General features: G+C 51.3%; 1 protein-coding gene and 1 long non-coding RNA gene across 3 annotated transcripts; both read right to left on the reverse strand.

Annotated features, from left to right (window-relative positions):
• Nucleotides 1–637: 637 nt before the first annotated feature.
• Nucleotides 638–23,352, reverse strand: LOC116534286. The gene is made up of 3 exons (XR_004261657.1): nucleotides 23,342–23,352; nucleotides 6,747–6,752; nucleotides 638–2,274 (listed from the first exon to the last, which is right to left on the reverse strand). It is a non-coding gene; the product is annotated as an uncharacterized LOC116534286 (long non-coding RNA).
• On the reverse strand, nucleotides 8,631–24,182 carry LPAR5 (lysophosphatidic acid receptor 5). 2 transcript variants are annotated; one of them, XM_032254589.1, is made up of 2 exons: nucleotides 23,188–24,182; nucleotides 8,631–11,164 (listed from the first exon to the last, which is right to left on the reverse strand). In XM_032254589.1, exon 2 carries the CDS (start codon nucleotides 10,946–10,948, stop codon nucleotides 9,836–9,838), a length of 1,113 nt encoding a protein of 370 aa, XP_032110480.1. In that variant the 5' UTR covers nucleotides 10,949–11,164; nucleotides 23,188–24,182; the 3' UTR covers nucleotides 8,631–9,835. The 2 variants fall into 2 exon arrangements, with proteins under 2 accessions (XP_032110480.1, XP_032110479.1); XM_032254588.1 differs by lacking the exon at nucleotides 23,188–24,182 and adding an exon at nucleotides 19,976–21,511.
• Between the last annotated feature and the right edge of the window lie 945 nt (nucleotides 24,183–25,127).

The raw sequence follows: 25,127 nt of genomic DNA on the forward strand, positions 1-25,127 counted from the left end.
CGCAGTGGCTCATGCCTGTAATCCCAGTACTTTCAGCACTTTGGGAGGCCGAGTCAGGCAGATCACCTGAAGTCAGGAGTTTGAGACCAGCCTGACCAACATGGATAAACTCCGTCTCTACCAAAAATACAAAATTAGCTGGGCATGGTGGCACATGCCTGTAATTCCAGCTATACTTGGGGGGCTGAGGCAGGGGAATCGTTTGCACTCGGAAGGCAGAGGTTGCAGTGAGCTGAAATCACACCACTGCACTCCAGCCTGGGCAACAAGAGGCAAACTCCAACTAAAAAAAAAACAAACTTCAGTTGTATAATGTTCTCCATCTTCCCCTGCCTATATAGAAGTCAACATTCCAGAAGGCCTTCTACATTTAATTATGCCCCAAGGTAGCCCTACAGCATATACCATCCCCTTCCCTAAGTGTACCCACCTTCCAGTTACCCTTGGGACCCAACCCTAGAAGCTGAAAGAACCCAATCTTTTTTTTTTTTTTTTTTTTGAGACAGGGTCTCAGTGTCGCAATCACAGCTCACTGCAGCCTCGACCTCCTGGGCTCAAGTGATCCTCCCACCTCAGCCTCCCACCTGTAGCTGGGACCACAGGCTTACATCACCACGACTAGCTAATTTTAAAATTTCTTGTAGAGAGGGGGTTTCACTATGTTGCCAGGCTGGTCTTGAACTCCTGGACTCAAGCGATCTTCCCGCCTTAGGAAAGAGCCCAATCTTAAAACCCTTTGGCCGTCAGAAAAACGGAGCCCATCAGACTGTCACTTTTCCCTCTTCCTGACTCCCAGAGATTCAGGACTTGAGTGAAAACCAATGTCCCAGCACCACTGCCTTGCTGCCCTGACACCCGGCCACAGATAATGTCTCCCTCTGCTCATGTGACTTTTTGTATGGGTCCAAGACCTATAGAAGTGAAACGGGTTGAAGAGAAACAGCGACTTCCTTGCAGAAAGGGCCCTTCCTGACCAGTAGTAAGTGGGATGAACCTCATACCATATCTGCCCTTCTCATCTCATTTCCCTAGAGTAAAGCCTGGCCAGATGACTCTCCCTTTCTCTAGGATCCAAGGGACTGGAGAATTGGCAAAAAGAAATGAGTTCAGGAAAGACAAGAGCTTGCCTCAGGGAATTACCATCCCTCTGCTCCAGAGCAGAGCGCACGGACACAGACAAGTCTTCCCGGGGCTCCTGCCTGACTTTGTAGACCCACTAGCATTCCACATTTAACTTTCTTCTCATCTTAGGACTGCAGTTTTTGGCATCAAAGACCTCAGGTCCTGTCAAAAGCTCCCACTGTCACGTTTGAAGTTGGTGTTTCCTTTTCCAACCTCCCCTTCAGCTCCCTGGCCCACCCTCTTGCTGCGCTCGTGGTAATCGGGCCATGCTCCCCCATTCTGCAAGGCTTCCAATTTCCCTCGTTAAATGCTCTGGGCATCAAGACGGGGCCCCATTTACTTACTCAAGCCTCTCCCATACTTATTCTGAGTACTAAGAATGAAACTTGTGCTCCACCATGGGGGGTGAGGAGGCAGCTCTTTTCAGATGCCATGATGTGGGGACACCTCCCTTCAGGGAAGTTTTCCTTCCTACAGAGGCTGCCAGATGCCTATTGTGCCCACTTCTACCCCTATTTCTCCAGGGGATCCAGCCTGTCTCCGGGCCTCAAATTCCCCTCTACAACATCTGCAGCTGCCCATGCCCGTACTCTCATTTCCACAGTGATTTGTCCATATAAACCAGTAAGAGAGTGTTTAACTGGGTAGTCACAGCCTCCTGCCTGTGACTAAAAATGCAGATATCCTTTGTCCACTAATCACCCTGTGCCCCTATTCCTGTAGGTTCTACCCACTTCTTCCTTTGCTGCTCTTGCTCCCCACTTCTCCCTGACACCACAACAGAAGGTTAAAATCCCTTTCACTCTTCTGGAGTTCCAGAAAGGGCTCGGAGGTGTGTACTGGTGTGTTGCTTTGAGGTCCTGATGCTTCTATGCTCCCCCTCCCTCCAGTAAGCCCCATGCTACCCTCCCAGATAAATTATAAATAAACCACTAGCATGATTGGCCCACAGAGACTAAGGGTGGGATAATCTCCTAATTAATGCACCCAGGAGGGCAGCCTCTCTAGCCAGTTACCTTAGAGTTCTCTTTTCATCCCATGGTACGGTAGAATCTAGAATAACGCTCAGACCGGGCTGTTCATGGAGTTTTTAGCATTTGCTCTGTAATTCCTCTCCATACACCTCTGTTTTGCATGAACCCAAAAAACTTGCTTAAGTGTTCTCCTGCTGTGTCAGAAAAGAGGATTTTGGAAGACAACAGAGGAAAGAAAAGCCACAGTGACAGTGCACTCCAAAGGCTAGACAGGATGCAGTGCACGTGGGGCTTGGGGGTGACGTGCCAGGTGTTTGTATCTCAGGAGGCAACCTAGCCTCTGTTCTTTGGGAGTGACTGCAAGGTAGCAAAGCGCCCCGTGTACAACCCCCCCAGCCTGAGCTGTGGTCCCCGGGCTCAAACCCAGGAAGACAAAGATGGAAGGGAGATGGGGAACTACGGCCATCCAGGAGGACTACTCCCTTGGTATGCCACTCGGCCAGAACCTTTCAGTTCTCACTTGCAGTGCAGCACTGCAGGCCCCGGACTCACTGGGCAACCCTGCAGCGCACAAGCTGTTTAAAGGACCCAGGTGTCCAGGGTTCAGATTTGGCTCGCTGAAGACTGCCCCAGGGGCCCCTTCAAACAGCTGTCACCAAAGAAACCTCTCCAGCCAGTTACTCCTGCCAGGCCTTGGGTCCAGCTCCAGGGCTCACCCCACCCTCCCCAGCTCCTTCCCTCCCTCTTCCTTCCTTCTCCCTCCCCACCCCTCCCTAGAGCTTCACCTACCCTGGAGAGCCCCACCCAGCTGTGCAGGGCACATCCCATAATAATTCTCCTCGTTAGCCCCTACCCCCCCAAAAAAGAGAGGCGGCCATCCCATAATAGCCACCCACAAGAGACATTCCGCGGTGACCGCCCCCTCCCTGCAGAGCTGCTGGGAGCAGCCATCCCATAATAGCTGGCCGCCTGTTTTACTGGTTACGGCTGTGGAGTGAGCTGGAGAGGAAATGGAGGGGAGGGGGGAGGGGAGAAGGATCCAGGGCCCCCACTTTGTTGGAGGCAGGGAGAAGGGGAAGGAGGGTGGCATAAGGGGCTAGGGAGCAGAGGAGGCCGTTGTGCAGGTGGGAGGTGTGATCCACTGGCCACCACCACCCAGCTTTGGGGCTTTCTCCTTATTCGCCAGGGGCTACTTTTGCCCTCAGCACCCCGGAGGTGGCTGCTAGTTAGGAGAGATGCCTGGGATGGGTTGAGGTGCCCAAAGTCTGTGTGTGTAGGGAGATGGGTTTCAGGTGTTCCGCTTGGGGCATTTGAGAGAGGAGGCTGACCTTAGAGAGGATGATAGGAGAGTAAGGGGTAAGGAGGTGGGGGCGCTGGAGAAGAGCTCCTCAGGCCCTCCCCATTCTGCATCACCATCCCATAATAATCCCCCAAGCCCCACTCCCCCTCCCACATACGACATCCCATAATATCTTCTGGAGAAGCAGTCCCCGCAGTAGGTACAAAGAGCTATCCCATAATAAGCTCCCCCACCCCCACTCACCACCCCCCCAACTTGGCCCCCCCTCAGTCACATGCAGCCGGTGCCATCCCCCGCTGCTCCCCCCTCTGGCCACCGAAGGCCTTGCCAGCCCATAATACTCTTGCCTCTGGTCGCAGGAGGCCTCCAGCCCATAATACTCCCTTCCACCACCACCCCCCCTTCCCGCCCCGCACCCCTTCCTCCCGCCTCCAGTTGGAGCCGGGCCTCACCAGCCCATAATATTCCCCAGTCTCCTAAGGCTGTTCCAGCCCATAATACTCTCCCTGTCTCCTAAGGCCTCTCCATCCCATAATACTGCCAGACGCCTGACCTGTGGGCCAAACCCCAGCCCGTTCCACACATCGAGGCTGTGTCAGCGCCACCGGCCTCCCTCCCTGTCCCTCCTCCCTCCCTGGTCGGCGCTTTCCCTCCCAGGCTCTCTCCCGCCCTCCTGCCCTGGGCCCCTCTCCCAGCCCCACCCCGTGCCTGCCTGGGCCCTCGCTTCCCCTCCAGCCTCCTCCCTTGCCCTTTCTCCATTGCTTGGTTCTCCATCCAGCTTTCTCCTGTCATGCACTTTTCCATCTCCTCCTTGATCTGTGGGATGGACATGGGCCTAGTGGGGAAAGAGTGCCCCCAGAGGGCAACAGGCCAGTCGCTGCCCCTGAAGACTGCCTGCTTGACCTAGCACCATGGAAACGTGCCCAGCTTGCCTTGCTCACCTCCTCCCGTGGTCCTAGTTCTGATTGCTGGCAGAGCTCTGTCTGGGTGAGGATTCACCTGGAGACCTTCACGTCTTCCGGAATCACTCCCCTTGGGCATCACAGGCAGAGTTTACCAATGGCCTCACCTCCCCATGCTCTTGGAAAGAGCTCCCATTTATGGGGCCTCTAGAGTACCTTTCAAAGGTGGGCTCCTTGACCCTCGCAATAACTCAGTAAGTGGGTATGATAAGCCCCATTTCACAGAGGAGAAAACAGAGGATCAGAGAGGTCAAGAAATTTGTTGAAGCCACTTTGCCAAGAAGTGAGAGAGTTGAAATTAGTGCCCAGATTTGTTTGATTCCAAAGTTCTGAGATCCCCTGGGATTCCCCAAACCCTGAGTGAGAAAGTTCACCTTCCAGAGCTTTCCATGCTCCTCTGGCAAAGAACATGATGAGAATTACCCCACTTTGTCCACGGCCTTCCTTTGTGAGATTAACCTCCCCTTCCCCGTTTCTTCCATGGGACCCCAGGTGGCAGCCTCAAGGGGATTCCCAACAAGTTGGTTGAGGACCAAGAAGGAAGACTCTCTGCCCTCCTTTGGTATCCCTTACCTCTGCCCTGGTTCTCCTACATTTATTTTAAGATTAATGATTGTAGTTGGGTGTGGTGGCTCATACCTGTAATCCCAGCACTTTGGGAGGCAGAGACGGGCAGATCACATGAGGCCAGTTAAAAGCAGCCTGGGGAAATTCTGTCTCTACTAAAAATCCAAAAATTATCTGAGTGTGGTGGCACATGCCTGTAATCCCGGGTACTCAGGAGGCTGAGGCAGGAGGATCGCTTGAACCTGGGAGGCGGGGGTTGCCTGAGCTGAGATGGCACCACTGCATTCCAGCATGGACGACAGAGCGAGACCTTGTCTCAAAAAAAAAAAAAAAAAATTAATGATTGTTACTCTTCCCAATTACTCTCACCATGTGGAAGGACCATCCTACAGAGGAAACAGACTTTGAGGAAGGGACCATCAAGGGATGGTCCCTGCTCATTGGAAACAATCAGGAGTGCTGCCTTGGAGATGTAGGGGACATCCCAGGCTTGGGGAGGGGAATCATGGCCAACTGCATGAAGTCTTAAGGCATCCTGCCTGGGTGTGAGCCCATGAGGGAGTGTGTTTTAGGGCCCAACAAAATTGGAACCTTGAGTGAGCCAGCTCTCAACCCCTCCACCCTTATAGCCACATGGTGTCCAATGCACAGGGGGCTGAGGCAAATGGAGAGGGACGGGGTGTGCTGTAGGCAGGTGGATGAAGAGCATGGAGGAAGAACTGGGAAGAGGAAGGCCTAGATGATGCAGTAGATTCAAGGTGAGCCAGGCAGTTGAAAGAGGTGGCTGCATGAGGAGGGGAGGAGAAGCAAGGAAACCTAGTACGTAACAGGAAAGGAAGTCCCAGGAAAGAGGTGTACTGCAAAAAGCAGGAGTTTGGGAGCCAAATACAGACCGAGCCACTTCCTAGTTGTGTGACCTTAAGACCTCACATTCTCCAGGGTGTTTCTTTTATTTATTATTTATTTATTTATTTATTTTAGAGAGGGTCTCGCTGTGTTGCCCAGGCTGGAGTGCAGTGGCTGTTCACAGGCGCGATCCCACTACTGATCAGCACGGGAGTTTTGATCTGCTCTGTTTCTGACCTGGGCTGGTTCACCCTTCCTTAGGCAACCTGGTGGTTCCCCGCTCCCGGGAGGTCACCATATTGATGCCGAACTTAGTGTGGGCACCCGATCGGCATAGCACGCTACAGCCCGGAACTCCTGGACTCAAGCGATCCTCCCACCGCAGACTCCCGAGTAGCTGGCACTACAGGCACGTGCCACCACACCTGGCTCTCCAGGGTGTTTCATCTGTAAAAGGGATGAGCGTCTTCTCTAACTCAGAATATATCATATTATTTAATATAATAAAGAAGATTATGCATCTTAAGCACTAACTTGAAGTCTTGGCATACAGAAGGGTATTTTTAAAACCTGCTAAAAGGCTGGGCATGGTGGCTGATGCCTGTAATCCCAGCACTTTCGCAGGCTGAGGTGGGCAGATTACCTGGGGTCAGGAGTTCAAGACCATCCTGGTCAACATGGTGAAACCCCATCCCTACTAAAAATACAAATATTAGCTGGGCATGGTGGTGTGTGCCTGTAATCCCAGCTACTAGGGAGGCTGAGACACGAGAATAGCTGGAACCTGGGAGGCAGAGGTTGCAGTGAGCCAAGACTGCGCCACTGCACTCCTGGGCAACAAGAGTAAAACTCCGTCTCAAAAAAAAACCTGCTAATGCTCATTCCCTTCCATCTAAGATTTTCTCCTTCTCTACCTTTGGATTTTCCTAGACCTTAAATGGGGCAGCTACAGGGCATGGGGTGAAGGCTCTGGACCTCATACTGCTCACTCAGTCCTGGGAAACCCTATGAAAATGGCCTAATCTTTTCTTGCCTCTCTGTTCTCTTGATGGAAAGCCTTTGGATATCTGAATGAGGGGAAATAGTCCACTAGGACTTTGACACCAGAGATTTCACATCAGAGACAATGTATTGCCATCTACCTCTTCCACAGGCCATGGTCACACTTGTCCTCGGCTATTGTAATGGCTCCCTGACCAGCCTTTCTTTTCTTTAGACTCTCTCAACTCATTTTCCTACAGTTTATCCAACAGTTTGTCAGTGTGTTCAAAACCTCACTCAGGAGCCTCCTTGGGCTTCCCATTGCCCACTAAATCAGCTGCCAACACCTTACCGTACAGCATTCTTGTGTTTTCGGTTCCTACTAGATTATAAACTACTTCACAGCAAGATCTGACTGTTCATTCATTCAACAAATATTTATTGAGCACTTTCTTTGTGCCAGGCACTGTTTTAGATGCTGGGAATCATCAGAGAACCAAACAAAAATCCCTGCCCCCACGGAGCTTACATTCTACCTGGGATATAGGACAGGTGGTGGAGATGATAAACAATAAAAATTAGAATAAATAAATTATATGGTATGTTGGAAAGTGATACATGCCGTGAGTTTTAATTACTTTGGAACTCACTCACATACTTGCCTATAAGAGTACTCAAGTGGCTAGGCACGGTGGCTCACACCTATAATCCCAGCACTTTGGGAGGCTGAGGCAGGTGGATTACCTGAGGTCAGGAGTTTGAGACCTGCCTGGCCAACATGGTGAAACCCTGTCTCTACTACAAATACAAAAATTACCCGGATGTGGTGGCACTGACCTGTAATCCCAGCTACTTGGGAGGCTGAGGCAGGAGAATCACCTGAACCCGACACCAGGAAGCAGAGGTGGCAGTGAGCTGAAATCATGCCACTGCACTCCATCTTGGGCAACAGATTGAGACTCTGTCTCAAAAAATAAAATGAAATAAAAAAATGAAAGTACTCAAGTAGTTTTTAAAAATTGTGTTTGATTCTGTTTTAATAGGGCAAAGTGCTGAGATTTTGGACTATGAGGTTTGGCGCTGCTGGTGCTCTCAGGACAGGAAGGATGCAGGTCTTGAACCCAGAGGATGAAGAGAGATGGAGCAGGTGCTCATCACCAGGCCTCTTCCACTGCGGCTGGAGATAAGTGTTGTGCTCCAGGCTCCAGCCTCCAGCCTCCACCCAGATGGAGAAAGGCCCGGATTTCATGGCTATCCCTGAGGAATCTGGGTCAGTTCTCTGGTTTAGCCACCAGGGGTCATTTTACCTCTGTAAATCACCATCTGGAGCACTCCGCATAAAGGCACACACAAAAGGCTACCCTGGACTAAAACGCAGACACACACGGAGAAAAACCCTGACACTCTCACTCTTTCTCTTTCTCGATCGTACACACAGTGCGCGCACACACACACAGATAAAAATACAATATTGAGACACAGGGACAGAAATGCAATGGGACGCACACAGGGCAAACACTCCCTCAGTAATGTCAGGGTCTGAAGATGTCCATAAGCGCCAACTCTGCAGCCTCTCAGAGCCCCCAACTTGGGTAAAGAGGGAAGGAATAGTAGATGGCCCATTTCCTTTGCTTCCAGCATGCTAAGAACGGACAGACCATTCCTGTCCTTCCATCTCACTCTTAACTTACCCATAAACTCTTCTCTCCTGGCTGTGGCACAGTTCCCTTTTCCCTCACCCAGAGAAGCCCCATTCTCTCCCACTGAGTGTGTGACTAGTTCCACCCCCCAGTCTCCCACCCCCGTCCCAGGGCTGCTAATCTGATATGCCCAGGGTAGTGTTCCATTTGATGCACTACTCCTAGGGCTGCAGATGAAGACTATCAGTAGTAATTAATTTGTTTAGCACTGCCGTCTCCCCACAGTAATAAAAAGCACTGTATATAATACCCTGGGAAGAAGTTAGCCATGAACTCTAATACTTCAGGACAAGTATGGTTCTCAAAGTGTGATCCAGGGACCAACCCTTTGAGGAAGTCCACGAGGTCAAGCTATTTTCATAATACTGCTACACAGATGTTATTTGGCCTTTTCACTCTCATTCTCTCACAAGTATACTGTAGAGTTTTCCAGAGATTTCATGAAGTGTGTGTGATGACATTATTGCTCTCATGGCTAATGGAATGTGTGCTTGTGTATTTGTTTTAAAAATGTATTTGCTTTAATTTCTAGTATGGCAAGCATCAAAAGAACAAAATATAAGCAAAGCTCTTTGAGATCCTCAATTTCTAAGAGTGTAAAGGGGTCTAAGACCAAAGTTTGAGAACCAGTGCTTTAGTAGAAAGAATTTTCTCCTTGCTCTGGACGAAGCAGAGAGAGACAGCATATTAAGGACCTAGAATGGAGGAGGCCCTGAAAAGGGGCGTGGTGGAAGAAAGTTTAACGTAAAAAAGAGTTTGGACTTGAATTTTGGCGAGGGGGAAACAAGTCAGTTTTGCCCTGCCCCAACTGCCCCATGCCAGATGCCAGGTCTAAATTGTCACAAGTCACTAAGTGAGAAAGAACCTTGTTCTGTCCATATGGAACTCTCAATGGTGAGGAGGGGAAGCCTAGGCAGAAATGAAAGTGGGTGGCATCCATGACCCTAGGCGGCAGATGAACAGGCATCTTAGTGGCTTGGTCCATCCAACCTGGGGTTCTTCAGCTCTCAGGCCCCTGTGGTGGTTTAAATCCAGAATGCTCATTTTGTTCCATTTAACCAGCTTTTAGCAGTTTAATGCCCCGTCCACCAGTAGGCATTCTGTCCTCGTCTGCCCTCTGCACGGGTGGGCTCTCTGCATCACTTCCCACCTCTGGAGAAGGGGTCCTCTGCGCGCTCACAGTTTAAAGAGGCCGTTTCCAGCAGCACTGCCTTCCCCGGGCCCTGGCTTCCACACTTTGTACTCGTCTGCGTTCCTAAGCTGGAGTTGCCAGCCAAAGATCCAAGTGGCCCAGCCCACCTTCTTGTGTGCACACCCTGAAAACCTCCCAGAACCAGAGGCGCCGGGGGTCGGGCACGGACGGCGCTATCGCATGATGTGCGTTCAGAGGGCCGAATCCTGGGGACACTGTGTGAAGGAAGACAGGGGGTGGGAGTTGGAGGGTCGGAGCAGCCCCTGACTGGCGGCATCCAGCCTGGTGGCGTCGGTGGTGACGGACTCTTCGGCTTGCGCGAGCGCCTCCCGCGTCCCGTTGGTGGCCAAGGTCCTGGTCTGGTGCGCAGTGCCCAGGCCGCGCAGGGTGTTGCGGAAGCCCTCGGCGCTGAAGTAGTACACCAGCGGGTCCAGCACGCAGTTGGCTCCGGCCAGCAGCACCATCACCATCAGCACCCCGCGCACACGATCGCGGGCAGGGGCGCTGGCCGCCACCAGCCTGCTTCGCAGCAGCCCGTAGACCGCCAGCGTGGCGTTGTAGGGCACGAAGCACAGCAGGAAGATGACGAGGTTGGCCAGCAGGAGGCGCACCGTCTTCCGCCGCCTCTGGCTCCGCGTGGCGTCGGGGCGCGCCAGCGTCCAGAAGACGCGGCCGGACGAGTAGACCACCGCCGCCAGGGGTAGCAGGAAGCCCAGCGTCTCGGCCAGTAGCACGAGCGGCAGCAGCCCGCCCTTCCACAGCTCATCACTGAAGTTCTCGAAGCATAGGCGCACCTCGAGGTCCCGGTAGCGGCAGCGCGAGGGCCTGTGCACGCGGGCGGCGGGCACGGCGAACACCAGGATGAGCGCCCACACGCCCAGGCAGAGCAGCCGCGCCACGCGGGGCCGCCGCAGGTGGCGCAGTCGCAGCGGGTGCACGATGGCGGCGTAGCGGTCCACGTTGATGAGCATCAGAAAGATGCAGCTGCCGTACATGTTCATCTGGAAGATGGCGCCCGCCGTCTGGCACAGGAGGTCGGGAAAGGGCCAGTGGTGCAGTGCGTAGTAGGAGACGCGCACGGGCAGCGAGAGGGTGAAGAGCAGGTCGCTGGCCGCCAGGTTGCACATGTACACGCTCACCACCGAGTGCACGCGCAGCGCGCGCAGGAAGACCCAGAGGGCCAGCGCGTTGAGGGGGAGCCCGGCAGCCAGCACCAAGCTGTAGACCACCATGTGCAGGCGGTGGGTAGGTCGGTAGTCAGGACACTCGATAACAGAACTGTTGGTTGAGGTGTTTGCTGACATCGTGCCAAATTTGTAATGGGAGCTAGGTTGGGGATGCCATGGGGCACACCAGGGTCAGGGCATGGCATTCACCTCCGGGGCTGGGGCCTAGAGGCTGCACAGAGATGGTCCCAAAACAAGCAGACGCGGGGCATGGGAATGTGGACTATGGCTGCAGGGAGAGATGGCTGCCAAGTGGTGGGTGCGCTTGGTCACGGCTTCATCAGCAGCGGAGACCTGGAATAGGAAGGCAAGCCAGAAGTTACACAGAGACAGGGCTGCACACACAAATGTTTAGCTACACTGGCAGGCCTTCTGAGTCTTTTCTTTGCATCAAGTCTGCCATTGGGTCAGAATACGTTCCTGCAGCAGGACTATATAGTACAGTGTTAAACACCTAGACTTGAAGGCAGGGACTCAGATGCCTAGGTTGAAATCTTCGTGTTGCTAACTTGGCTAGTTGTGTGACTTCAGAAAAATTAATCTTGGCTGGGTGCAGTGGCTCACACCTGTAATCCTGGCACTTTGGGAGGCCAAGGCAGACCAATCACTTGAACCTAGGAGTTGGGTACCAGCCTGGGCAACATGGGAAGACCCCGTCTCTGCAAAAAAAATACAGGGCCAGCTACGGTGGCTCACGCCTGTAATCCCAGCAGTTTGGGAGGCCAAAGCGGGTGGATCACCTGAGGTTAGGAGTTCGAAACCAGCCTGGCCAACATGGAGAAACCCCATCTCTACTAGAAATACAAAAAAATCAGCCAGGAAAAATTAGCTGGGCATTGTCGTGGCAGTTGCCTGTCATCCCAGCTACTTGGGAGGCTGAGGCAAGAGAATTGCTTAAACCGGGGAGTCGGAGGTTGCAGTGAGCCGAGATTGTGCCATTGCACTCCAGGCTGAGGGACAGAGCAGGACTCCGTCTCAAAAAAAAAAGAAAAAAGGGAAAAAGATGATGTATGTAAAATGCTTAGGTTGCTGTTACTATCTCAAGATCTTTTCCTTCCTTCTTTACTTGCTTACTGAGCTTATAGAAGGTTCCAGGCATGTTCACAGCAGGGAACAAAACAAAAAGGCTTGGCTTCCACCTCCTTTGCATTCAGGAGGGAGGCAGATGATAAGCACAAATCAATAGGTTGTCTTATGGAGTACCTCCCTGGACCTGGTACTAGACTAGCTCCTCATTATCCAAAGAATAAAGTTCAAACTCCTGAGTACATGGGAGGCTGTGGCAGGAGAATCGCTTGAACCTGGGAAGTGGAGGTTGCAGTGAACTGAGATCGCGGCACTGTACTCCACCCTGGGTGACAGAGTGAGACTCCATCTCAGACAAGGAAATAAATAAACAAAACTCCCGAGTACCAAACAAAATCCCAGCCTTACTCATCACATCCACCATGGCACCTATGTGGGCTGGATTTTTGGTCAAAGCAAACTGGGTTCAGCTTAATGGTTGGACTTCTCAGTTGCTTCATCTGTAAAATGGGAATTATTATATAACAGTGCCCTCATAGGCTGATTGCATGCTAGTCTTGACCAGAGCCACATGTGAATAAATTTAACAGCACAGTTTTGCTAGGCAGGAGAAGGTACTGTGGGTTGAGTTTTGCCAGGTGCTCCCCTAGCAGGTCTAATCCCAGGTGAGGCTCTGTGGTACCAGGGAGATGGTGATTTGGTCGTGAGTGATCAAAGGAGATCACAGAGGTGAGGTGAGGAAGGGTACCACTGGTGCTGACGAGGCTGCCAGAGGGGAAACCGCAGCAGCTGCAGTCCTCAGGCAAAAATTGACAAAGGATGTGGTCAGGAGATGGAGGAGCCAGAGGAAAGGACAGTCTGAGGGAAGCCACCTTCCTCAATGCATAACGCCATAGAAACTACCGCTCCACTTCAGCCCCACGTACCTTCTCTTTTGTGTGTGTATGGTAAAATATACATAACTGAACATTTATATGTATATATTTTTGAGGCAAACTTTCCCTCTGTCACCCAGGCTGTAGTGCAGTGGTAAGATCTTGGGTCAGTGCAACCTCCACCTCCTGGGTTCAAGCGATTCTCCTGCCTCTGCCTCCTGAGTAGCTGGGATTACGGGTATGTGCCACTACGCCGGGCTAATTTTTTTGTATTTTTAATAGTGATGGGGTTTCACCATGTGGGCCAGGCTGGTCTCTAACTCCTAACCTCAGGTTATCTGCCCCCAAAGTGCTTGGATTACAGGTATGAGCCACCACACCTGGCCTATAATTTTTTTTTTTTTGAGATAGGGTCTTAACTGTGTTCCCCAGGCTGGTCTTGAACTCTTGGAATCAAATGATCCTCCCACCTCAGCCTCCCAAGTAGCTGGGACTTACAGGCATGCACCACTGCACCTAGCTAACATTTATCATTTTAAAATGTAAAATGCAGTGTCATTAAGTACACTCACAGTGTTGTGGCCGAGCGAGGTGGCTCATGCCTGTGATTCCAGCAGTTTGGGAGGCTGAGGAGGGCAGATCATCTAAGATCAGGTGTTCAAGATCAGCCTGGACAACATGGTGAAACCGTGCCCGGCTTGCAATTTCATTTTTATAGCTGAGTAATGTATTTCATTATATAATATTTTGCTCATCCATTTCTGTCAGTGAATACTTAGGTTGTTTTTAGCTTTACGCTATTGTGAAGAATGCCACCGTGAACATGGGTGTCTAAATGTCATCTTAGGGAGAGAAGCTGTCTCTGAGACCCTGAGCAACTATCCCAAGACACTGAGCTTATTCCTTTCAAAAGGAACTGTTAGGGATGGACGTGGTGGCTCACGCCTGTAATCCCAACATTTTGGGAAGCCGAGGCGGGTGGATCACCTGAGGTCAGGAGTTGGAGACCAGTCTGACCAACAGGGATAAACCCCGTCTCTACTAAAAATGCAAAATTAGCCAGGCATGGTGGCACATGCCTATAATCCCAGCTACTCAGGAGGCTGAGGCAGGAGAATCGCTTGAACCCAGGAGGTGGAGGTTGCCATGAGGCTAGATCACACCATTGCACTCCCGTCTGGGCAACAAGAGTGAAACTCCATAACACACACACGCACACACACGAACTGTTTAAATAGTTGCAAGAAAATAATTCATAAACCTGACTATAACAAGTTTGGTGGTTTTTTTTTTTTTTTGAGATGGGGTCTCACTTCGTGGTCCAGGCTGGAATGCAGTGGTTTGATCTCGGCCCACTGCAGCCTTGACCTCCCAGATTCAAATGATCTTCCTATCCCAGCCTCTGAGTAGTTGGACCTACAGGCATGCACCACCATGCCTGGCTAATTTTTAAGTTTTTTGTAGACGGCCAGGTGCAGTGATTCATGCCTGTAATCCTAGCACTTTGGGAGGCTGAGGTGGGTGGATCTCTTAAGGTCAGGAGTTTGAAACCAGCCTAGCCAACATGGTGAAACACCGTCTTTACTAAAAATACAAAAAAATTAGCCAGGCATGGTGGCAAGTGCTTGTAATCCCAGCTACTCAGGAGACTGAGGCAGGAGAATCGCTTGAACCCAGGAGGCAGAGGTTGCAGTGAGCTCTGATTGTGCCACTGCACTCCAGCCTGGGTGACAGAGCAAGACTCCATCTCCAAAAAAAAAAGGAAAAAAAATTTTTTTTTTTTTTTTTGGTAGAAATAGGGTCTGACTGCATTGCCCAGGCTGGTCTTGAACTGGGCTCAAGCAATCATTTTGCCTTGGCCTCTGAAAGTCCTAGGCTTACAGGCATGAGCCACTGTACCCGCTGCAAGTTTTACTTGTACCTGGTTTTGTTCTCCCTCCGACCACCACCACCAGCAGTTTGAGACTTGTAAGAAATATAGTAAAACAGTTAAACAGAATAAAGAAATACTTCTTGCAAAATACCAATCTCAGCAACGAAAATAACACCAAATGGGACTTAAACATGCTGAAATGCAAGTAAAACCAGGCTCATTTCTGACACACTCCCCTGCCCCATGCTCCTTTGCTCCAGGCACACCAAACTAATACTAATTGTGGAGATGCCTTATGTTTTCAGCACTCCGCCTTTACATGTGCTGTTTCTTCAACTTGCAACACCCTGCCTCCCATTCTCTAACTGGCAAGCTTAGTCTGTTTTCATGGCTCTCAAAGCCTTCCCTGACTGCTCCCCACACACAGCAGATGTGGTACCTTCACTTATCTCCCTCTGCAACAGTGCACAGGTTTATCAGAGCTCTCCCCACAAGTACGGTAGTCAGCTGTTCCTGGTCTGCCCCTCCCTTTAGACTGTGAGCTCTTAGAGGGAGGGGCTGTGGACTGTGGTTTATTAATCTCTGTGCATTCCCAGCACCTACCTCTGTAAATGTTAAAAACAATAGCTATCATGGCTGGGCAGAGTGGCTCACGCCTGTATTCCCAGAACTTTGGGAGGCTGAGGGATGTGGATCACGAGGTCAGGAGTTTGAGACCAGCCTGGCCAACATGATGAAACCCCGTCTCTACTAAAAAATACAAAAATTGGGCCGGGCGCGGTGGTTCAAGCCTGTAATCCTAGCACTTTGGGAGGCCGAGGCGGGTGGATCACGAGGTCAAGAGATCGAGACCATCCTGGTCAACACGGTGAAACCCCGTCTTCACTAAAAATACAAAAAATTAGCTGGGCATGGTGGTGCGTGCCTGTAATCCCAGCTACTCAGGAGGCTGAGGCAGGAGAATTGCCTGAACCCAGGAGGCGGAGGTTGCGGTGAGCTGAGATCACGCCATTGCACTCCAGCCTGGGTAACAAGAGCGAAACTCCGTCCCAAAAAAAATACAAAAATTAGCTGGGTGTGGTGGTGCATGCCTGTAATCCCAGCTGTTTAGGAGGCTGAGGCAAGACAATTGCTTGAACCAGGGAGGCAGAGATTGCAGTAAGCTGAGATCACGCCACTGGACTCCAGCCTGAGTGACAGAGCGAGACTCTGTTTCGAAAAAAATAAAATAAAAATAATATCTATCATTTACTTATCATCACCATATCGTAATTTGTGTACATGATCTCCAGCCTTTCCAACAGTCCATTGAGGTAGGTGTTTATCCTCATTTTAAAAGGAAAAGAATCAGAAGTATAAGAGCTTGGCACCAAGGAGTGAAGCCGGAATTTAAGCCCAGGACGGCCTAGCTCCAAAATCCAAATTGTATGATGCTGCTTCCAGCAAGAGCGATGGATGGATGCTGCAGAGAGCACCTGGTCTTTTATAGTTGCCTCTATGAAATCTGTGCCCATAGATACATTATTTCACTTCCTCATTTGTCCAACGGAAATGTATAAAATGGGTTATTTGAAGTGGGTTATTACAAAGAACCCATTTCACCACACCCAGCCAGGAAATGGTCTTTTACTGAGTTGCACATTTGGACAAGAAAGAGTGTGATAAGAAGTGGTGGATGGGCTGGGTACGGGGGCTCATGCCTATAATCCCAACACTTTGGGAGGCCAAGGTGGGCGGATCACCTGAGGTTGGGAGTTCGAAACCAGCCTCAACAACAGGGAGAAACCCCGTCTCTACTAAAAATACAAAATTAGCTGGGCGTGGTGGTGCATGCCTGTAATCTCAGCTACTCGGGAGGCTGTGCCAGGAGAATCACCTGAACCTGGGGGGTGGAGGTTGTGGTGAGCCAAGATCGCACCATTGCACTCCAGCCTGGGCAACAAGAGTGAAACTCCATCTCAAAAAAAAGAAAAAAGGGCGTGGTGGCTCATGCCTGTAATCCTAGCACTTTGGGAGGGCGAGGCAGGTGATCACAAGGTCAGGAGTTGGAGATCAGCCTGGCCAACATGGTGAAACCCCGTCTCTACTAAAAATACAAAAATTAGCTGGGTATAGTGGCGTGCACCTGTAATCCCAGCTACTCAGGAGGCTGAGGCAGAAGAATCACTAGAACCCGGGAGGCAGAGGTTGCAGTGAGCTGAGATTGGGCCACTACACTCAGGCAACAGAGACTCCATCTCAAAAAACAACCAACCAAAAAACCACTTCCCTTAAAAGACCTGTTTGAAAACAGCTTGCACTAAGATTTCAATAAAATTTACACTGTAATTACAGTATCACTTGTTCGTTCTTAACCATTACTTGGAGAACCAGTAGATCCTTCCAATTAGGAAGCATATACTAGACACTGAATGAGTGGATGGATTATTTTCCAAGAACCTCAAGTCTTTCTCTCTTCCTTTTTTTTTTTTTATTCGAGATGGAGTCCCCCTCTCTCTCGCCCAGGCTGGAGTGTAGTGGCGTAATCTCGGCTCACATCAACCTCTGCCTCTGGGGTTCAAGCAATTCTCCTGCCTCAGTCTCCCTAGTAGTTGGGATTACAGGTGCCCACCACCATGCCCAGCTAATTATTTTTAGTAGAGAAGACTGGGTTTCCCCATGTGTCCCAGGCTGGTCTCGAACTCCTGACCTCAGGTAATTTGCCAGCCTTGGCCTCCCAAAGTGCTAGGATTATAAGTATGAGCCACCACACCTGGCCAATCTCAAGTCTTTTTTTTTTTTTTTAAACCTCTCAGTACAGTGGTATCTCAGATCTTTCTGTTGAAAAAGTTACAATGTTAAATAGACCAAGATGTATTCATTGAGCAGCTATTTAAAGGTAAAGTTAGGCCAAGTGGTGACACACACCTGTAATCCCAGCACTTTGGGAGACCGAGGCAGGCAGATCACTTGAGGTCAGGCATTTGAGATCAGCCTGGCCAACATGGTGAAACTTCGTCTCTACTAAAAATAGAAAAATTACCTGGGCGTGGTGGCAGGCACTTGTAATCCCAGCTACTCAAGAGGATGAGGCAGGAGACTCACTTGCACCCAGGAGGCAGAGGTTGCAGTGAGCCGAGATTGCGCCACTGCACTCCAGCCTGGGCAAGAATAGTAAAACTCTGTCTCAAAAAAACATTAATAAATAAATATAAAGGTAAAATTGGGAATTTTTTAGCAAAGGAAATGGCTATGCTCTCTCATTACTCTATTCCAAAGGGAAGAAGTTCTTGGGTTTCTTTTTTTTTTTTTTTTTTTTGGAGACAGCCTCACTTCGTTTGGAGGCTGGAGTACAGTAGCACAATCTTGGTTCACTGCAACCTCTGACTCCTGGGTGCAAGCAATTCTTGTGGCAGCCACCCGAGTAGCTGGGATTTAAGTCTCATACCACCACACCTGCCTAATTTTTGTGTTTTTAGTAGAAACAAGGCTTTACCATGTTGGCCAGGCTAGGCTAGTCTTGAGCTACAGACCTTAAATGATCCGTCTGCCTCGGCCTTCCAAATTTCTAGGTGCTGGGACTACATGCATGATCGACTGAACCCAGCCCATCTTTTTTTTTTTTTTTTTTTTTGGAAACAGGTTCCAAAAAAAGCCCTGGGGCTTGGGCTGGAGTACAGTGGCACGATCTCACTGCAACCTCCACCTCACAGGTTCAAGCAGTTCTTCTGTCTCAGCCTCCTGAGTAGCTGGGACTACAGGTATGCACCACCATGCCTGGCTAATTTTTGTATTTTCAGTAGAGAAGGGTTTTCCCATATTGGTCAGGGTGGTATTGAACTCTGACCTCATGTGATCCACCCGCCTCAGCCTCTCAAAGTACTGAGATTACAGGCCTGAGTCACGGCACCCAGCCCCAACCCATCTTGGATTTCTTTTTTTTTTTTTTTGAGATGGAGTCTTGCTCTATCGCCAGGCTGGAGTGCAGTGGTGCGATCCCGGCTCACTGCAACTTCCATTTTCTGGTTTCAAGCAATTCTGCCTCAGCCTCCCGAGTAGCTGGGACTACAGGCACACACCACCACGCCCGGCTAATTTTTTATATTTTAGTAGAAACGGGGTTTCACCTTGTTGGCCAGGATGGTCTCGATCTCTTGACCTCGTGATTCGCCCGCCTTGGCCTCCCAAAGTGCTAGGACTACAGGCGCAAGCCACCGCACCTGGCTGGGTTTCTTTTTTTGTTTGTTTGTTTTTGAGACAGTCTTACTTTCTCCAGGCTGGGGTACAGTGGTGCAATCTCGGCTCACTGCAACCTCCGACTCCCCGGTTCAAGCGATTCACCTGCCTTAGCCTCCATGGCCAGCTAATTTTTGTATTTTTAGTAGAGGCGGGGTTTCACCGTATTGGCCGGGATGGTCTCCAGCTCCTGACCTCGTGATCTGCCCGCCTTGGCCTCCCAAAGTGCTGGGATTACAGGGTGAGCCACCGCGCCTGGCCTGGGTTTCTTTCTAAAGGAGTCTGTTTGTCAAAAAGGCGCCTTTTTCTCACAGTCACACGGAATGGCCCAAGCTGAGCACTGAGAGCCTCCAGGACCCTGGCCTCGTCTCATCCCACACTCCTGCTTCCCCGAGCCCGGGGGCCCCTTCAGGAGCTGAATGGGCACAGTGCCAGGACAGATGGTGAAGATGGAAAAAACTGCCAAAAAGGAGGCTAACAGGAAGTGGAAGGAGGGAAACTAGGTGTGGGGGAGGGGCAGCCCAGACCTTCTCCCCCAAATCCTGCCTTGAAGAAGAGGTCAGGCTGTGGGAGAGATGCAGGAATCAAAGAAACGGCAGCTGCCCCAGAAAAGAAGGAACACCAGGAAGGAGGGACACGGAGGTGGCCTCAGCCTCCCGAGTAGCCTCAGAAACGCCGGCACCCACTGATGTCAGGTAAGTATACCACTCACTACACATGTGTGTGCACAGACATGCAGACATATACACACGCTAAGAGATGTGCACACATGATCCCTGGTAACATACAAATTGGTGTCTGTACACATCCTGTAATGTACAAGTATGTACACAGACAACTGGGCTGGGGAGGAAGAGGAAGAAGCCTCTGCCTTAGGGACAGTATCCTTACGTAGCCAGACATAGAACCAGGAGGCTTCACAAGCACAGCAGATCTCAACCCCCAGGCAATCAGGGGCAAAGAGACCACCATATACACAGAAGCCCCCGGACTGCTCCTTCCGTATCACCCACCCCAACCCCACTCACACACCAGAGTGTGTGCAGCCACCTTCCTGCTCCCTGGGTCTCTGTCCTTCGGCTTCCCACGTACACATCCGGGGACCAGCTTCCTTACCTCCCCAGGGCCTCTGGGATCTGTCCCCTTGCCCTCTGAGCTGGGCTGGGCACTGCTCTTTGCTGAGATAAGCCAGAGGGGCAGGGTTTTTTTCTGCCAGAGGCAGGAAGTGAGAACAAGAGTATAAAAGTGAGCAGGAGGCAAAATCGTGATCATTCCCTCACTCCCACACACACCCTGCCCTGGTATCCAGCCTCCCTGGCAGCAGACCAATGATGTCGAGGGGAGCTGAGGAGAAAGGACCAGGGGGTTGGGGACAATGAGAAGGGTGTGGGGGGGAGGGGAATGCCTCCTCTCTGCCCAGTTCCTCCCATCTGCCTTGCCTGCCTTGCCCACCTCCCCACAAGCACCACATGCCTTGCTCTGTCTTTGCCTCCTCTTTCAAATAATTCACATCCTGGGTCTCCGGACTCCAATTCCTTAGGGTCAGAGGTCTGAAAAGAAGGATTCTCACATCTTCCCATCCTCCTTGCTCCTGAGGATCAGCTCTGGAATAGCCCCATCCTCCTTTGAGAGTCTCGTGGCCCATCAGTGTCTCAGCCCCGACACAGGAAGTCCCTCTTTAGTGTGCACCCTAACCCGCTTGCTGAATTAGCGAAGCCTACTTCCTCTGCCTCTGTGTTCAGGCAGCGTTGGGAGGATGCACCCTTTCCCCACAGCCAGGCGTCGTCATGAAGACTCCTCAGTGTCTCTGTATCCAGGCCCTCCAAACAGATGCCAGCTGTGCTGAGCCTTCAGTAGAAGCTTAGCTCGGTCTAAAGCCTTTGTGAGAAGCTCTGTCCCAGAGCTGTCTTCGGGGCACAGATGAATCCTGTTCTTCCACTTATCCTGCGCCTGAGGGGCAGGGATGACATGGAAGACTAGATGGAACAGGAGGACAAACCTTCATCCTAGAGGTCTGGGGACAGTACAACGTCCCCAGGGTGAGTGGGGAGGCCTCCTTCTGCCCCAGGGCCACATTCTTCCTCAGAGAGGAGTCACTGGAGCCTACACATCTTCCCTCCTCCTTGGCCCAGGCCTGCCTGCTTCTCCAGCCAAAATTCCTGCTCCCACCTCTCCCCACCCTTCCCTACTGAAGCCTGTCTCTTCCTGCATTTCCAGCATCATCTTTGGCCCTGGCTTCCCCTCCCTGCATATTCTGACCTCATCCTTCCTGACACTTGTGTGGGAAAAGGCAGAATGCGAAGGTAGTCTACAGCTCAATAACTAGTTTCCCCAATGTGCGCATAACACCTCGCCATTGTGCCCCTCCTCTCACCCTGCTTTTAAGAGGTGGAAAAGCAAAAGTCAGTCCCAACCAAGAGAAGCCATGCAGGCAGGCCCAGCCACCTGACGTGTGCCCTGAGGTGGTCTGTGTGCAGCTGACCCTCACTCATAGCCTGGCAGGTCCTGCCTCCTCAGGAAATCCACTGGAGCCTGTAGGCCTTGCTGACCTCACTTGACCATAGTGTGCACTGGCTTCAGCCCTCACCCCTCTTGCCACCTCCTCCTCCTGGGTTTTGTTTTGTTTTTTTGAGACGGAGTCTCGCTCTGTCACCTAGGCTGGAGTGCAGTGGCGCAATCTCAGCGGACTGCAACCTCTGCCTCCCGGGTTCAAGCGATTCTCCTGTCTCAGCCTCCTGAGTAGCTGGGACTACAGTCACCCACCACCACACCCGGCTAATTTTTGTATTTTTGGTAGAGGCGAGGTTTCGCCATGTTGGCCAGGCTGGTCTTGAATGCCTGACCTTGTAATCAGCCCGTCTTGGCCTCCCAAAGTGCTGGGAGTACAGGTGTGAGCCACCACGCCTGGCCATTTTCCTGGGCTTTAAAAAAATGCCCCTGGGCATAAAATATCTCTGTTGCCAGGTGCGCCTTGGGGTATGCACTGGGGACGGCAGAGTGAAGAGAGCAGATGGCATCAGACAGATGGAGTTGGGCTCTAGTGCCCCTGGGTGACCGGGAGGTGAGGCTTACACATACCACATGCGAGTAAGTTTCTGTCTCACCTTAATCCCTGCCTCCATGTCCACCTAGGTCTACAACTTTAGCTCACCCTAAAAGGAGGATTTCTGCTGGCCTGGGCAACAGAGTAGGACCCCATCTCTACAAAATATTTCAAAATATTAGCAGAGGCCGGGCGCAGTGGCTCATGCCTGTAATCCCAGCACTTTGGGAGGTCGAGGCGGGTGGATCACGAGGTCAGGAATTCAAGACCAGCCCGGCCAAGATGTTGAAACCCTGTCTGTACTAAAAATCCAAGAATTAGCCAGGCGTGGTGGTGCGTTTCTGTAATCCCAGCTACTTGGGACGCTGAGGCAGAGAATAAGTTGAACCCAGGAGGCAGAGGTGGTAGTGAGCCAAGATCATGCCACTGCACTCCATCATGGGCAACCGAGCGAGACTCTGTCAAAAAGAAAGAAAAGGAAAAAAAAAGGAAAAAGGAAAGGGAAAAAAGGAGGCATTGTGGAGATACAATCTGGTGGAGGTCCCCTCCTTGTCATGGGGCCCCACAACCACAGGTAATGGGTAGGCCCCATCCTCATCATGTGATACAAAGGTATCATAAATCCCTGCTGACCTCCAGTTATGTCCCCCACCTCCAAAATTCCATCCCCTCAAGCCACAATCTGTCAGAGCCATAGGGACATCAAAGAGCATCAGTCTAATCCCCTTATAGAGATGCACCCTTTGGGTTAAGGCAGCACTTCCTGAAGACCCCATTACAGTACATCTTGGCTAGTTGGGAAGGATAACACTGAGAACACATCTGTGCTAGACAACCCATTTGCGAGTTTGATTAGATTAGCTCATTGTCATCTGCCGGGCCCTGGGGGATGAGTGGCGCAGGGGTTGAGGTTTAACTGGGAGTGGGAAAAGGGTGTAAACAGTCCCCAGAGGGTCCTCCCCGGAGGCCCAGGGTTCAGCACCACAGTGGGGGCCTAGAGGGGGAGGGGGAGGACAAAGCCTCTGTGAGACGCCCCAGAGTAGGGGCTTCAAGTGTCAGAGAGGCACCCCTGGGGTACAGCAGGCATGTTAGCTGTTTGTCCAGCTCCATCTGAAAAGATCTGTCTACTTGAAGCAGTTCCTTTCATCTTTTTCCACTGTTCAGCAGGGCTTTCCAGGGCCCATGCCCACCCTGATCTCTGTCCCCCGCCAATGTCCTCCATTTCTACAGGAGGGGTGCTGCCCCTTGTGCTCCCTGTGCCGTTCAACGAATGACACCCCCATACCTGTGCTCCTTGTGGCTCTGCGCTGCCCCAAGCTGGCTTCCGCTGCCTGCTCTGAGCTGGGCTGGCAGGACCTGCTCCTGGGGCGGGAGGGGACACACCCACTTCAGCAGATCTCAGCATATCCCTCCCAGCCCAGGCACTCACCCAACCCCACAGAGGCCAAGGAGAGAGTGAAGAGGAAGCATTGCCCTCAGAGGCCTTCACAGACTGGCCAGAGAAGAAACCCCAGCAGCTAAGGACACTCAATCCAGCCCTGACTCTTGCTGACTAAGAACTCCCCCCTACCTGTCGTTCAGATATTCCTGCTGTGTCTGGGAACTCTTCCTGGCACACCCATCATCGGATGCCAGATGACTAACCCACCAGCCTCTCGCTGTCCTCACCGGTTCCCCCTGGGTGTTTCTCTTCCTCTCTTCCTTTCCTGGGTCTGCCAGGTGGTTTAGCCCATGCCACTCGTGGCTTGTACCTCATCCTGCCTGGGGCCCTTGCGTGCCAGCACTCCGCTAGACCCTGCTTCCCACTGAGCACACTTGGCTCCTGCATCGAGAAGTCACCAGGCTGGATGGTTCCTCTTTGCTTAGGTGTGTTTCCCTTTGGCTCCTTGTCTTGTATCCTTGGGCCAGAGGACACAGAGACGAGGGGCCCCGTGGGCATGGGGCCAGGCATGTTGTCCATGCTTAATAAACAAGTTCAAGTCTTTTGGTGGCAGGTGGAAAGGAGACTGTGGTGAAATGAGTTTGGGAAGCACTAGGTTAAACAAGTTTCTCTATTATGGAGCTCTGGAGGGCCTTTAACATGCTGTTAAATGATAGGCCTTGTGTTGATCATGGAAACTGGGTGAAGGGTACATGAGGGTGCATTATACTATTCTATTTTTGTCCATATTTGAACTCATAGTAAGCAAGCTTTCAAAAAATGCTGTTAATTACAATGAACCTGTAGAAGGGAGACTTCTACAGTATCCCTGAACATACTTTGGGAGATTTCAAGTTATTTATTTAAATTTTTTTTTTTTTAGAAACGGGGTTTCTCCATGTTGGTCAGGCTGGTCTCGAACTCCTGACCTCAGGTGATCTGTCCACCTCAGCCTCCCAAACTGCTGGAATTATGGGCGTGAGCCACCACGCCTGGCCTATTATTTTTTTTTGAGACAGAGTTTCACTCGTTGCCCAGGCCGGAGTGCAAATGGCACAATCTCGGCTCACCACAACCTCTGCCTCCCAGGTTCAAGTGATTCTCTTGCCTCAGTCTCCCAAGTAGTTGGGATTACAGGCATGCACCACCACGCCTGGCTAATTTTGTATTTTTAGTAGAGACGGGGTTTCTCCATGTTGGTCAGGCCGATCTGTAACACCCGACCTCAGGTGATCTGCCTGCCTTGGCCTCCCAAAGTGCTGGTATTACAGGTGTGAGCCACCGTGACTGGCTGGAAGATTTCAAGTTTTTTTTTTTTTTTTTTTGAGACAGAGTTTTGCTCTTGTCACCCAGGCTGGAGTGCAATGGCGCGATCTCAGCTCACCGCAACCTCCGCCTCCCGGGTTCAGGCAATTCTCCTGCCTCAGCCTCCTGAGTAGCTGGGATTACAGGCACGCGCCACCATGCCCAGTTGATTTTTTGTATTTTTAGTAGAGACGGGGTTTCAGCATGTGGACAAGGATGGTCTCGATCTCTTGACCTCGTGATCCACCCGCCTCGGCCTCCCAAAGTGCTGGGATTACAGGCGTGAGCCACCGCGCCCGGCTAGATTTCAAGTTATTAAGGGCCAATGCTGGAGTCACACTCAATGTAGGTTGTTAAGATGCAGCCACTTAAACATCCAGATCATCTGGCAAATTCCTGTACCCCCAGGGTTTCCTTCCTGTAACCCCAGCACTTTGGGAGGCCGAGATGGGAAAATTGCTTGAGCCAAGGAGTTCGAGACCAACCTGTGCAACATGGAG

Source organism: Sapajus apella, unplaced genomic scaffold (genome assembly GCF_009761245.1).
Source record: "Sapajus apella isolate SASKATOON/1434 unplaced genomic scaffold, GSC_monkey_1.0 scaffold86, whole genome shotgun sequence".
In the NCBI taxonomy this organism is placed as follows: Eukaryota; Metazoa; Chordata; class Mammalia; order Primates; family Cebidae; genus Sapajus; species Sapajus apella.